Here is a 13,353-nt window from a genome sequence, read left to right as displayed (position 1 = left end):
GCTGAAAATCTGCAATAAAAACAGAAAGTGCTGAAAATACTCTGGCAGCATCTGTGGAGAGAGAAGCAGAGTTAATGTTTCAGGCCTGTGATGAAAGGTCGCATTAAAACTCCTTATTTATCTTAGGCACACACACACACACACAGGTTAACCAGAAACATAAAACGGATTTTTGTTAAAGCACAAAAAAAACAGAAAAAAAACTTAGGCTGAATACTTGATCATACTTGATGACAAAAAAAAATGTAAAGATGTCCTTTGTTTTGGTCTGGCATCCCAAATACGTATCGATGGCTGTCACTGGGATCTTCCGAGAACAGTTCTTTCCAGATGATGTTGAAGATCAGTTTGGGTAGGCTTTCCATGAAATGCAGCTACAGAGACTTCAAATAGGTCTCACAGCAGAAATGCAGCAACAAGGTTTCAGTTCCTGCACATTCGATACTCACAGTTTCTTCAAATACAGAAGGAAATAGGAATCTGATATACTGGATGCTGGATTTGATTTCAAGATAGAGAGAGGGAGTGGAGTTGGGTCTTCTTCTGGCAGGCAAAAACCAACTGTCTGTTGTAACAGTTCAAACTGAAACTAAAAACAGTCCAGAAATCAAGCCTTCTAACATCTATAAATCTTGACCTGTCACCTCTTCGTAAACATCTCCCCAAGTCAAAAACAACCCCTGCTGGGTGATTATTTACAGACGGTTGCCTTCCAGTAAGACTTGTTTACAACGAACCTTCTGGTTACTTCTTTTAAAAAAAAAACACAAAGTTCAGCCTCGTCAAGTTTCCAGTTGAATCAATGCCCATAGTTCAACTATAAGTCCTTAAAACATATTATATAAAAGAAATAGAAGCAATCTAGTCACAAAAAATAAACTGCTTCTAATGGCTGAAGGGTCAATAACCAGACAGTACTGATTGCTGGGGCTTGCTGGTGCCTGGAGATCCCAGTACTGGGAGATCCCAGTGCTGGTGTCTGCTGGTGCTTGGAGATCCCAGTGTTGGGCCATGCTATTGCTGGGAGATCCCAGTGTTGTGATCTGCTGGTGCTAGGGGATATGAGTGCTGGGGTCTGCTGGTGCAAGGAGAAACCAGTGCAGCGGTCTGCTGTTGATGGGCCATACCCGTGCTGGTGACAATGCTGGTGTCTGCTGCTGCTGCTGCTGGGAGATCTCAGTATTGCAGACCGTAGCTGTGTAGCATGTCAAATAATGTAAATAGTTTGAACTAATCTTTGTTGAAATGCCATAAATCCCCCCTTGTATTTCAAACAGGTGATCGATTTCATCAGGAACAGCTTTTTGAAGAACTGAAGAATTACAAGTTTGTATTCCCACAAGTCTTATCAGGGAAACAGAAACGGAGTGTAGACGTCCTGCCGCAGGTAATTAATTTGATAACGTTCTACAGTCTGATCACATTAACTCAACCCAACCTGCTGCTCCATCTCTATCTGCTGTGGTGATGTAAATAATTCCAATCTAACCATGGATGAACCAGACGCAACATGGGAAAATCTTTTTACACACAAGTGTTTTGTGCTTTGTGGAGAGGTGGTGGTGTAGTGGTTATGTCACTGGACTAGTAATCCAGAGGTTCAGGTGAGTCCTCTGGGGATATGGGTTTGAATCCCACCATGGCAGATGGTGAAATTTGAATTCGATTAGTCACTGACCCGAAACGTTAACTCTGCTTCTCTTTTCACAGATGCTGCCAGACCTGCTGGTTCCAGCATTTCTTGTTTTTATTTCAGATTTCCAGCATCCGTAGTATTTTGCTTTTATTATAGTAAGCCAGTTCTGGATTTAGTTTCAGGGAATGAATCTCGGCAGGTATCAGTGGGAGAGCATTTTAGTGGTAGTGATCATAATTCAGTTAGATTTAGAATGGTTATGTAAAAGGATAAAGACAGACCAAGAGTATAGTTGGGTGCTGGATGGCAGGCATAGACACGATGGGCCAAAGGGCCTGTTTCTGTGCTGTAAAACTCTATGACTCTAAAAGCTTTAAACTGGGGAATGTTATTGAGGAAAAGGCCAATTTTACTAAGCTGTGGTCACCCCGCAGCTTAAAGGTATGCAAGCAGACAAGGAATGGGTGACCGCCAGACAGTCAAGGAGGGCCAGGCAGGTAGTGCTGGAATGCCCTGAGTGCATCTCACTCTCCAACCATGATTCAATTCAGTATACTGGTGAGATTGATGTTTCATCTAAAGGGTGCAGCCAGAGCCAACTCCATGGAACCACAGATGGCTGAGCTGCACAGAGGTGTAGGAAAAAAATTGGAAAGCAGTAGTGATAGGGGGTTATATAGATAGGGGAACAGACAGGTGTTTCTGTGGCGATAGACATACACACGAACATACGAAGTAGGTGCAGGGGTAGGCCATTTGGCCCCTCGACCCTGCACCACCATTCTATAAGATCATGACTGATCTGTTTGTGGATACAAATCCACTTTCTTGCCTACCTCCCTGATAGCCTTTGACTTCCTTGTTTGTCAAGAATCTGTCTACCTCTGCATTAAAAATATTCAATGTCCCTGCCTCCACCTCTCTCTGGGGAAGAGAGTTCCACAGACTCACAACCCTCTGAGAGAAAAAATTTCTCCTCATCTCTGTCTTAAATGGGAGACCACTTATTTTAAAGCTGCGCCCCCTAGTTTTAGTCTTTCCCACAAGGGGAAGCATCCTTTCAGCATCAATCTTGTCATGTCCCCTCTAGATCTTATATGTTTCAATAAGATCACCTCTCATTCTTCTAAACTCCAATGAATACAGACCCAACTTGTTCAACCTTTCCTCATAAGATAACCCCTTCATCCCAGGTATCAGTTGAGTGAACCTTCTCTGAACTGCTTCCAATGCAATTATATCCTTTCTTAAGTAAGGAGACCAAAACAGTACACAATACTCTAGATGTGGTCTCACCAATACATTGTACAACTGTAGCAAAACATCTTTACTTTTATATTCCATTCCCCTTGCAATAAACGACAATATTACATTTGCCTTCTTAATCACTTCCCGTTTTTTTTCATGTTTGCACTTGCTGCTGTTCAATATTCAGTCCGTTAACACCTATTCTGTACTAATGCTTTGTCTTTCAACACACCATTAACATATTGTTTGCCTTTGCTCCATGACCTTTTGGTCAGTTATGTGGCCTTGTCCAATCTGCACCTTCTCCTTTGTTATCTCTTGCCCCACCCCCACATCACTTGCTTATAACCTGTGACATTTTAAATATTTGTCAGTTCCGAAGAAGAGTAATGCAATAAGATCTAAATTAGGTTTACAGTGCATGTATGTAAACTCACAAAGCCTGGTAAATATGGTTGGTGAGCTATAAGCACAGATATCCATTTGGGAGTATGATGCAGTAGCAATTAGAGAAATATGGCTTAAAAATTGTGACAACTGGGTGCTTAATATTGAGGGATACACAATGTCCAGAAAAAAAGCGAAGGAGAAAAGGGAGTTGGGGTGGCAGTACTGATCAGAGAAGACAATGTAGTGTTGGAAAGAGAGGATGTCCTTGAGGGGGCAAAGACAGAATCCATTTGGTTAGAGTTAAGAAACAAGAAAGATATGATCACGCTACTGAAGCTCTTCGATAGGCCTTCAAATAGTGAAAGAAGATAGAGGAGCAAATCTGCAGGGAATTGACAGAAATGTGCAAGAACTATAGACCTTACTTACCCAAATATCAACTGGGATAGTTTTAGAATAAAGGGAAAGGCTGGGGAGGAATTTCTGACCTGTTCAGGAGAACTTCCTTGACCAGTATGTTCTTGGACCAACTAGAAAGTAACATTTGTGCCACATGAATGCCAGGCAATGACCATCTCCAATAACAGAGAATCTAACCGTCACCCCTTGACATTCAACAGCATTAAAATTGCTGAATCCCCCACTATCAACATTCTGGGGGTTACCATTGACCAGAAACTGAACTGGAACAGCCACATAAATACTGTGGCTACAAGAGCAGGTCAGAGGCTGGGAATTCTATTGTAAGTAACCCACCTCCTAACTCTCCCAAAAACCTGTCCACCATCTACAAGGCATAAGTCAGGAGTGTGATGGAATACTCTCCACTTGCCTGGATGAGTGTGGCTCCAACAACACTCAAGAAGCTTGACACCATCCAGGACAAAGCAGCCCGCTTGATCAGTACACCATCCACCACTTTCAGCATTCACTCCCTCCACCACCAACGCACATTGGCAGCAGTGTGTACCATCTACAAGATGCACTGTAACAACGCACCAAGGCTTCTTAGACAGCACCTTCCAAACCCGCGACCTCTACCACCTAGAAGGACAAAGACAACAAATGCATGGGAACACCACCACCTGCAGGTTCCCCTTCAAATCACACACCATCCTGACTTAGAAAAATATACTGTCGCTGGATCAAAATCCTGGAAATCCCTACCTAATAGCACTGTGGGTGTACCCACACCAGACAGATTGCAGCGGTTCAAGAAGGCAGCTCACCACCTCTTTCTCAAGAGAAATTAGGAATGGACAACAAATGCTGGCCTTGCCAGTGATGCCCACATCCTATGAACGAATTAAAAAAGGAGGCATTGTTGGATCTGGTGCTGGGTCTAGGGGACCAAGTGTTTGTGGGGGAACACTTGTATCATAAAGTTTAAATTTGTGATGGAGAAGAACAAGGAACAATCTAAAGTAGAACTTCTAAATTGGAAGAGGGCTAATTTCAACGGCATGAGAGGGGATGTAGCCAGGGCAAAATGCAACCAAAGACTGACAGGCAAAAGGGTAATGGAACAATGGGTGATCTTAAAGGAGGCGATGTTTCAGGTACAGGCTAGATTCATTCCAAGGGAACCAAAACCAGGGCTGCTTAGTTGATGAGGGAGGTAGAGAATATGATGAAACAAAAAAAAGAGGGTGTATGATGCATATCTGGTGATTTCTTCAAGTGAGAACTAGGACAAGTTGAGAAGGGAAGTGAAGAGGAAAATAAGACTGGTAAAGAAAGATTATGAGAATAGAATGGCAGTTAACATTAAAGGTCCACAAAAATCTTCTATCGGCATGTAAGTAGTAAGCGGTTAGTAAGAGGCTGGGTGGGGCCTATTAGGGACAAAAAGGGTGATGTATGCTTAGAAGCTCAGGACAAGACGATAATACTGAATGAGTATTTTGTATCGGTGTTTGCTAAGGAAGAGGATGCTGACAAAATATTGGTAGAAGCAGAGATGGTAGAGGTAATGGAAGGGGTGAAAATTGATAGGTAGGATGTAGTGGAAAGGCTGCTATGCTTAGAGTTTTTAAGTCGTTTGGTCTGAATGGCTTGCATCCTAGGTTGCTAAAGGAAGTGGGGGATAGGAATAGTGGAAGAACTTGCTATAATCATCCATTCTTCCCTGGATACGGGGAAGGTGACAGAGGATTGTAGAGTGGCAAATGTGATACCCTTATTCAAGGAAGTGTGTAAGGACAGTCCTAGTAACTACAGGTCAGTTAGTTTAATATCTGTGGTGGATAAGGTTTTATAAACAATAATCAAGGAATAAAATCAACAGGCCCTTGTAGAAATTTGAGTTGATTAAGGAGAGTCAGCATAGATTTGTAAAAGGTAGATAGTGCTTGACGAATCGAATTGAGTATTTTGATGAAGTAACAGTGAAGATTGATGAAGGGAATACAATGGAATAGTGTCAACTTGGATAAAAAAAGCTGGCTTAAAGACAGAAAACAGTGATACATGGTAAATAGTTGTTTTTCAGACTGGAGGATGTTAGTGGTGTTCTGCAAGCATCTGTGCTAGGTCTGCTGCCTTTTTTGGTATATATATATATAAATGACCTGGTATTGAAATACAGAGTAAAAGCTCAAAATTTTCTGATCATACCAAACTCGGAGATGTGGCAAACAGTGAGGCTGATACGAATCAACTGCAAAAGACATAGATAGGCTAGCACAATGGGCAGACAAGTGAGAGATGGAATTTAATACAGGGAAGTGAGATGATACATTTTGGCAGAAGGGATAGGGTGAGGCAATGTAGACTTACGGGGGGGATGTGAGGGAGAACGTTTTTATGCAGCGAGTGGTAATGGAACACGCTGCCTCCGAGGGTAGTGAAAGAGGGGACAATGAATGATTTCAAAAGAAAATTGGATGGGCACTTGAGGGAAATAAACTTGCAGGAATATGAGTATAGAGCCGGAAAATAGGACTGACTGGATTGCTCGACAGAGATCTGATATAGACTCGATAGCCATATAAATACCGTGGCTACAAGAGCCAGGTCAGAGGCTTGGAATTCTGCGGCGAGTAACTCACCTCCTGATCCCCAAAGCCTGTCCACCATCTACAAGGCACAAGTCAGGAGTGTGATGGAATACTCTCCACTTGCCTGGATGGGTGAAGTTCTAACAACACTCAAGAAGCTCAACACCATCCAGGAAAAAGCAGCCCGCTTGATTGGCACCCCATCAACAAACATTCACTCCCTCCACTAACGACACACAGTGGCAGCAGTGTGTACCATCTACAAGATGCACTGCAGCAACTCACCAAGGCTCCTATGAAAGCACCTTCCAAACCTGTGACCTCTATCACCAAGAAGAACAAGGGGAGCAGATGCATGGGAAAACCACCACCTGCAAGTTATCCTCCAAGTCACACACCCTCCTGATTTGGAACTATATCGTCGTTCCTTCACTGTTGCTGGGTCAAAATCTTGAAACTCCCTTCCTAACAGCACTGTTGGTGTACCTCCTCACATGGACTGCAGCGGTTCAAGGGCAATTAGGGATGGGCAATAAATGCCGGCCTAGCCAGCGACACCCACATCCCATGAATGAGTGAAACAAAAATGGCCTCTGTGCTATAATGACTCTATGATCTTCAACCGGAATGATTGTCCTTTTGAATAATGCTACTGCAGGTCCCACCTTGTAGCTTCCTGCTTGTTTTTTTTGGAGTAATTAACACTGAAACTGCCTGGATACTCATTGCCCAATTTAGAATCATAGAATCATAGAAAGTTTAAGGCACAGAAAGAGGCCACTTGGCTCATGTGTCTGTGCCCGCTGATAAACGATCCACCCTGTCTAATCCCACCTTCCAGCATTTGGTCCATAGCCCTGCAGATTATGGCATTTGAGGTGCAGATCCAGACTCCTTTTGAATGAGTTGAGGGTCTCTGCCTCAACTACCCTTTCAGGCAGTGAGTTCCAGACCCTCACCACCCTCTGGGCGAGAATATTTTTACTCAACTCCCCTCTTATTTTTCTACCAATCACTTTAAATCTATGCTCCCTCGTCATTGACCTCTAGGGGGCATAGATTTAAAGGATTTTAGGACATGACTCCACATCAGCTGGTTGGACTGTGTGCTGTCAGGATAGCGCTGAATCGAAACTTTCTGGCACATGCTGTGGTGTACCTGCCTGCACTGTTATCTGACAGAACGCCATGCAGGAAGTGACTGTTGGTGAGGGAGACTCCAGTAAGTGGTGCAAGGCTTCCATAGCATCACTACAACCAGTGTTACATAGAATTGTAGTTATAGAGTCATTTACGGCATAGAACAGGGTTGGTCAACGTGCAGCCCGTGGGCCAGGATCCGGCTCAGCACAGGTTTTCATCCGACCTGCAGATGTATTTCAGAGATGAGAAATTTTCCATTGTCTTCTTCTTTCAGACTGGCTTTTAAAAAAAAAATCACGCTGAATTTCACAGCTGACAGGTGCTCACAGCAGGAACAGCAGTTTCTGAACTTCAGACAGCTTCGGGATTTTCCAGTGGGTTCTGACTTTTGTTTTACCAAAAAAGCACCACAATGTCTGGCTCACTCCCTTTCCCCTGAAGAATATTCTGTGATATCCTTTACCCTGGCATCAGGAGGGTGGGGGGGGCAACACACCATGCAGGACTCACGGTAACATTTACAGAAATGCCCTGTCTGTTCCTCTACCTATGGAATCTCCTATAATGACTGCATTTCTACTCCTTGCTGTTTCCTCCAGTGAAGTCCCTTGTCAATTGGTGCCATGGTCTAGACTGCACTCTTTCAAGGTGTCGTCACTCCTCGCGGTCTCCGAAGCAGTGAGTACACAGTGGTAGACACCCTGCAGACTGCTGTACCTCCTGCTCTTTCTACACTTCTGGATGGCCACCCATCTACTATTTTGAAATGTTACTGCCTGTGGGGTCACCACATCCTGGAACTTACAATCCAGGAAAATCTCCTGCTCCCTGATGCTCCGCAGTGACTCCAGCTGCCCCTCAAGCTCAGAAATCCTGAGCTCGAGCTGAAGCCGCTGGAGGCACTTCCAACACAAGTGGTCTCCCAAGACACATGAAGTGTCCTTGAGTTCCCCCATGGCGCAGGAATTGCAAGGAACAGGTCGCAGATGCCCATCCATGATCTAAAATAAACCCAATTCTCTCTTTTAGAATATAGTTGGTACCTTATTTAATTTATTAATTTTAATTAATGCCTCTATGCCTGCTCTGTACGACTACTCATGATAATTCATTTACTGTTATACACACTCTGATTGAGGTTAGTAATTTTCTGGCTCCTAATTTGAAACACTGCCCTACTTACCTGCTTTCCTGTGACATTGTACTTTGTTTATTTCTTTGAATGCTATTGCTCCACTCTGAACCCTCGCCGGAGCACCTTTATCCTCCCCGCTGGCCTTGCTCTGCTCATGTTCTCCAGGCTACTCTTGTATCCTTCCCGCCCGTCTCGCTGTGCTCTCACTCTCTGCACTGGTCTTTTATCCTCCCCGCCGGTCTCGCTGTGCTCTCACTCTCTGCGCTGCTCTTTTATCCTCCCCGCCCGTCTCGCTGTGCTCTCACTCTCCGTGCTGCTCTTTTATCCTCCCCGCCCGTCTCGCTGTGCTCTCACTCTCTGCACTGGTCTTTTATCCTCCCCGCCAGTCTCGCTGTGCTCTCACTCTCTGCGCTGCTCTTTTATCCTCCCCGCCCGTCTCGCTGTGCTCTCACTCTCTGCACTGGTCTTTTATCCTCCCCGCCAGTCTCGCTGTGCTCTCACTCTCTGCGCTGCTCTTTTATCCTCCCCGCCCGTCTCACTGTGCTCTCACTCTCCGCGCTGCTCTTTTATCCTCTCTGCCGGTCTCGCTGTGCTCTCACTCTCTGCGCTGCTCTTTTATCCTCCCCGCCCGTCTTGCTGTGCTCTCACTCTCTGCGCTGCTCTTTTATCCTCGCCGCCCGTCTCGCTGTGCTCTCACTCTCCGCGCTGCTCTTTTATCCTCCCGGCCGGTCTCGCTGTGCTTTCGTTCTACAGGCTGCTCCTTTATCCTCCCCTCCGGTCTCGCTGTGCTCTCACTCTCTGCGCTGCTCTTTTATCCTCCCCGCCCGTCTCGCTGTGCTCTCACTCTCTGCGCTGCTCTTTTATCCTCCGCTCCGGTCTCGCTGTGCTCTCACTCTCCGGCCGCTTATTATCCTCCCGGCCGGTCTCGCTGTGCTTTCACTCTACAGGCTGCTCCTTTATCCTCCCCTCCGGTCTCGCTGTGCTCTCACTCTCTGCGCTGCTCTTTTATCCTCCCCGCCCGTCTCGCTGTGCTCTCACTCTCTGCGCTGCTCTTTTATCCTCTACTCCGGTCTCACTGTGCTCTCACTCTCTGTGCTGCTCTTTTCTCCTCTACTCCGTATGTGGACACAGTATGTGGACAGGCCAACCAGGGGCGATGCCACATTGGATTTGGTACTGGGTAATGAACCCGGCCAGGTGTTCGATTTAGATGTAGGTGAGCACTTTGGCGATAGTGATCACAATTCGGTTAGGTTTACCTTAGCGATGGGCAGGGACAGGTATATACCGCAGGGCAAGAATTATAGCTGGGGGAAAGGAAATTATGACGCGATTAGGCAAGATTTAGGATGTGTAGGATGGGGAAGGAAACTGCAGGGGATGGGCACAAACGAAATGTGGAGCTTATTCAAGGAGCAGCTAATGCGTGTCCTTGATAAGTATGTACCTGTCAGGCAGGGAGGAAGTTGTCGAGCGAGGGAGCCGTGGTTTACTCAAGAAGTTGAAGCGCTTGTCAAGAGGAAGAGGGCGGCTTATGTTAGGATGAGACGTGAAGGCTCAGTTAGGGCGCTTGAGAGTTACAAGCTAGCCAGGAAGGATCTAAAGGGAGGGCTAAGAAGAGCAAGGAGAGGACACGAGAAGTCATTGGCGGATAGGATCAAAGAAAACCCTAAGGCTTTCTATAGGTATATCAGGAATAAACAAATGATAAGAGTTAGAACAGGGCCAATCAAGGATAGTAGTGGGAAGTTGTGTGCGGAATCAGAGGAGATAGGGGAAGCGTTAAATGAATATTTTTCGTCAGTATTTACAGTAGAGAAAGAAAATGTTGCCGAGGAGATTACTGAGATACAGCCTACTAGGCTAGATGGGATTGAGATTCACAAGGAGGAGGTGTTAGCAATTTTGGAAAGAGTGAAAATAGATAAGTCCCCTGGGCCAGATGGGATTTATCCTAGGATTCTCTGGGAAGCCAGGGAGGAGATTGCAGAGCCGTTGTTGTTGATCTTTAAGTCGTCATTGTCGACAGGAGTAGTGCCGGAGGACTGGAGGATAGCAAATGTTGTCCCCTTGTTCAAGAAGGGGAGTAGAGACAGCCCTGGTAATTATAGACCTGTGAGCCTTACTTCGGTTGTGGCTAAAATGTTGGAAAAGGTTATAAGAGACAGGATTTATAATCATCTTGAAAAGAATAAGTTCATTTGCGATAGTCAGCACGGTTTTGTGAAAGGTAGGTCGTGCCTCACAAACCTTATTGAGTTTTTCGAGAAGGTGACCAAACAGGTGGATGAGGGTAAAGCCGTGGATGTGGTGTATATGGATTTCAGTAAGGCGTTTGATAAGGTTCCCCACGGTAGGCTATTGCAGAAAATACGGAAGTATGGGGTTGAAGGTGATTTAGAGCTTTGGATCAGAAATTGGCTAGCTGAAAGAAGACAGAGGGTGGTGGTTGATGGCAAATGTTCATCCTGGAGTTTAGTTACTAGTGGTGTACCGCAAGGATCTGTTTTGGGGCCACTGCTGTTTGTCATTTTTATAAATGACCTGGAAGAGGGTGTAGAAGGGTGGGTTAGTAAATTTGCGGATGACACGAAGGTCGGTGGAGTTGTGGATAGTGCCGAAGGATGTTGTAGGGTACAGAGGGACATAGATAGGCTGCAGAGCTGGGCTGAGAGATGGCAAATGGAGTTTAATGCGGAAAAGTGTGAGGTGATTCACTTTGGAAGGAGTAACAGCAATGCAGAGTACTGGGCTAATGGGAAGATTCTTGGTAGTGTAGATGAGCAGAGAGATCTTGGTATCCAGGTACATAAATCCCTGAAAGTTGCTACCCAGGTTTTCTTTTCTTTCTTTCTTTCTTTTGGGCCTCCTTATCTCGAGAGACAATGGATACGCGCCTGGAGGTGGTCAGTGGTTTGTGAAGCAGCGCCTGGAGTGGCTATAAAGGCCAATTCTGGAGTGACAGGCTCTTCCACAGGTGCTGCAGAGAAATTTGTTTGTTGGGGCTGTTGCACAGTTGGCTCTCCCCTTGCGCCTCTGTCTTTTTTCCTGCCAACTACTAAGTCTCTTCGACTCGCCACAATTTAGCCCTGTCTTTATGGCTGCCCGCCAGCTCTGGCGAATGCTGGCAACTGACTCCCACGACTTGTGATCAATGTCACACGATTTCATGTCGCGTTTGCAGACGTCTTTATAACGGAGACATGGACGGCCGGTGGGTCTGATACCAGTGGCGAGCTCGCTGTACAATGTGTCTTTGGGGATCCTGCCATCTTCCATGCGGCTCACATGGCCAAGCCATGTTAAGGGCTGTTAAGAAGGCATATGGTGTGTTAGCCTTTATTAGTAGGGGGATCGAGTTTCAGAGCCACGGGGTCATGATGCAGCTGTACAAAACTCTGGTGAGGCCGCACCTGGAGTATTGCGTGCAGTTCTGGTCACCGCATTATAGGAAGGATGTCGAAGCTTTGGAAAGGGTGCAGAGGAGATTTACTAGGATGTTGCCTGGTATGGAAGGAAGGTCTTACGAGGAAAGGCTGAGGGACTTGGGGTTGTTTTCGTTAGAGAGAAGGAGGAGGAGAGGTGACTTAATAGAGACATACAAGATAATCAGAGGGTTAGATAGGGTGGATAGTGAGAGTCTTTTTCCTCGGATGAGGATGGCAAACACGAGGGGACATAGCTTTAAGTTGAGGGGTGAAAGATATAGGACAGATGTCAGAGGTAGTTTCTTTACGCAGAGAGTAGTAGGGGCGTGGAACGCCCTGCCTGCAACAGTAGTAGACTCGCCAACTTTAAGGGCATTTAAGTGGTCATTGGATAGACATATGGATGTAAATGGAATAGTGTAGGTCAGATGATCGGCGCAACATCGAGGGCCGAAGGGCCTGTACTGCGCTGTAATATTCTAATTCTAATTCTAATTCTAATTCCGGTCTCACTGTGCTCTCACTCTCTGTGCTGCTCTTTTATCCTCCCCGCCCGTCTCGCTGTGCTCTCACTCTCTGCGCTGCTCTTTTATCCTCTACTCCGGTCTCACTGTGCTCTCACTCTCTGTGCTGCTCTTTTCTCCTCTACTCCGGTCTCACTGTGCTCTCACTCGCTGCGCTGCTCTTTTATCCTCTACTCCGGTCTCGCTGTGCTCTCACTCTCTGCGCTGCTCTTTTATCCTCTACTCCGGTCTCACTGTGCTCTCACTCTCTGCGCTGCTCTTTTCTCCTCCCCGCCAGTCTTGCTGTTTGATAAAGTGTCAAATATTAGACTTGCTAGCAAAGTTAAAGTCCATGGAATAAATGGAATTGCGGCAGCATGGATACGAGTTACAGAAAACAGAGAGTAGTTGTGAATGATTAAATTGAACAGAAAATACTGGAATTACTCAGCAGGTCTGGCAGTATCTGCAGAGAGAGAAACAAAGTTAACATTTTAGGTCAAAAACCTTTCAGGAAAAATTAGAAATTTAATAGTTTTTAACTGAAATGGGGGATCATGAAAAAAAACACACAAATGGAAGTGTCTGTGATAGGGTCGAAGACAGGAGAGGTTAAATGACAAAAGATTTGGTGATGTAGGGCCAGTAAAGAAACAAAAGATCTATCTGGAGGAAGTGTGAATGGCAGAATGACGAACAGCTGCCTTACAAAAACAAGAGAAAGAGTAAGACATGCAAAGAAAAGGAAACAAAACGGGGCAGAGGTTACAGTCTGAAATTTTTGAACTCAGTGCTGAATCTGGAAGGCTGTAAAGTGCCTAAGAGAAAAATTAGGTGCTGTTCCTCGAAATTCTGTTGAGCATCATTCGAA

General features: G+C 45.5%; 1 protein-coding gene across 1 annotated transcript in view; it reads left to right on the top strand.

Moving 5' to 3' along the window:
• Window positions 1-13,353, top strand: part of LOC137377649 (disintegrin and metalloproteinase domain-containing protein 12-like) — a 330,681-nt gene that overhangs the window by 21,014 nt on the left and 296,314 nt on the right. Inside the window, exon 2 of the mRNA XM_068047535.1 lies at window positions 1,278-1,387. Within this exon, the coding sequence (XP_067903636.1) occupies window positions 1,278-1,387 (110 nt within the window). The remainder of the gene's footprint in view (window positions 1-1,277; window positions 1,388-13,353) is intronic.

The sequence above is a fragment of the Heterodontus francisci genome, chromosome 1, assembly GCF_036365525.1.
Source record: "Heterodontus francisci isolate sHetFra1 chromosome 1, sHetFra1.hap1, whole genome shotgun sequence".
Lineage (NCBI taxonomy): Eukaryota > Metazoa > Chordata > Chondrichthyes > Heterodontiformes > Heterodontidae > Heterodontus > Heterodontus francisci.
The sequence above is the reverse complement of the archived record's forward strand: the minus strand, read 5'-3'. Positions and strand labels throughout refer to the sequence as shown.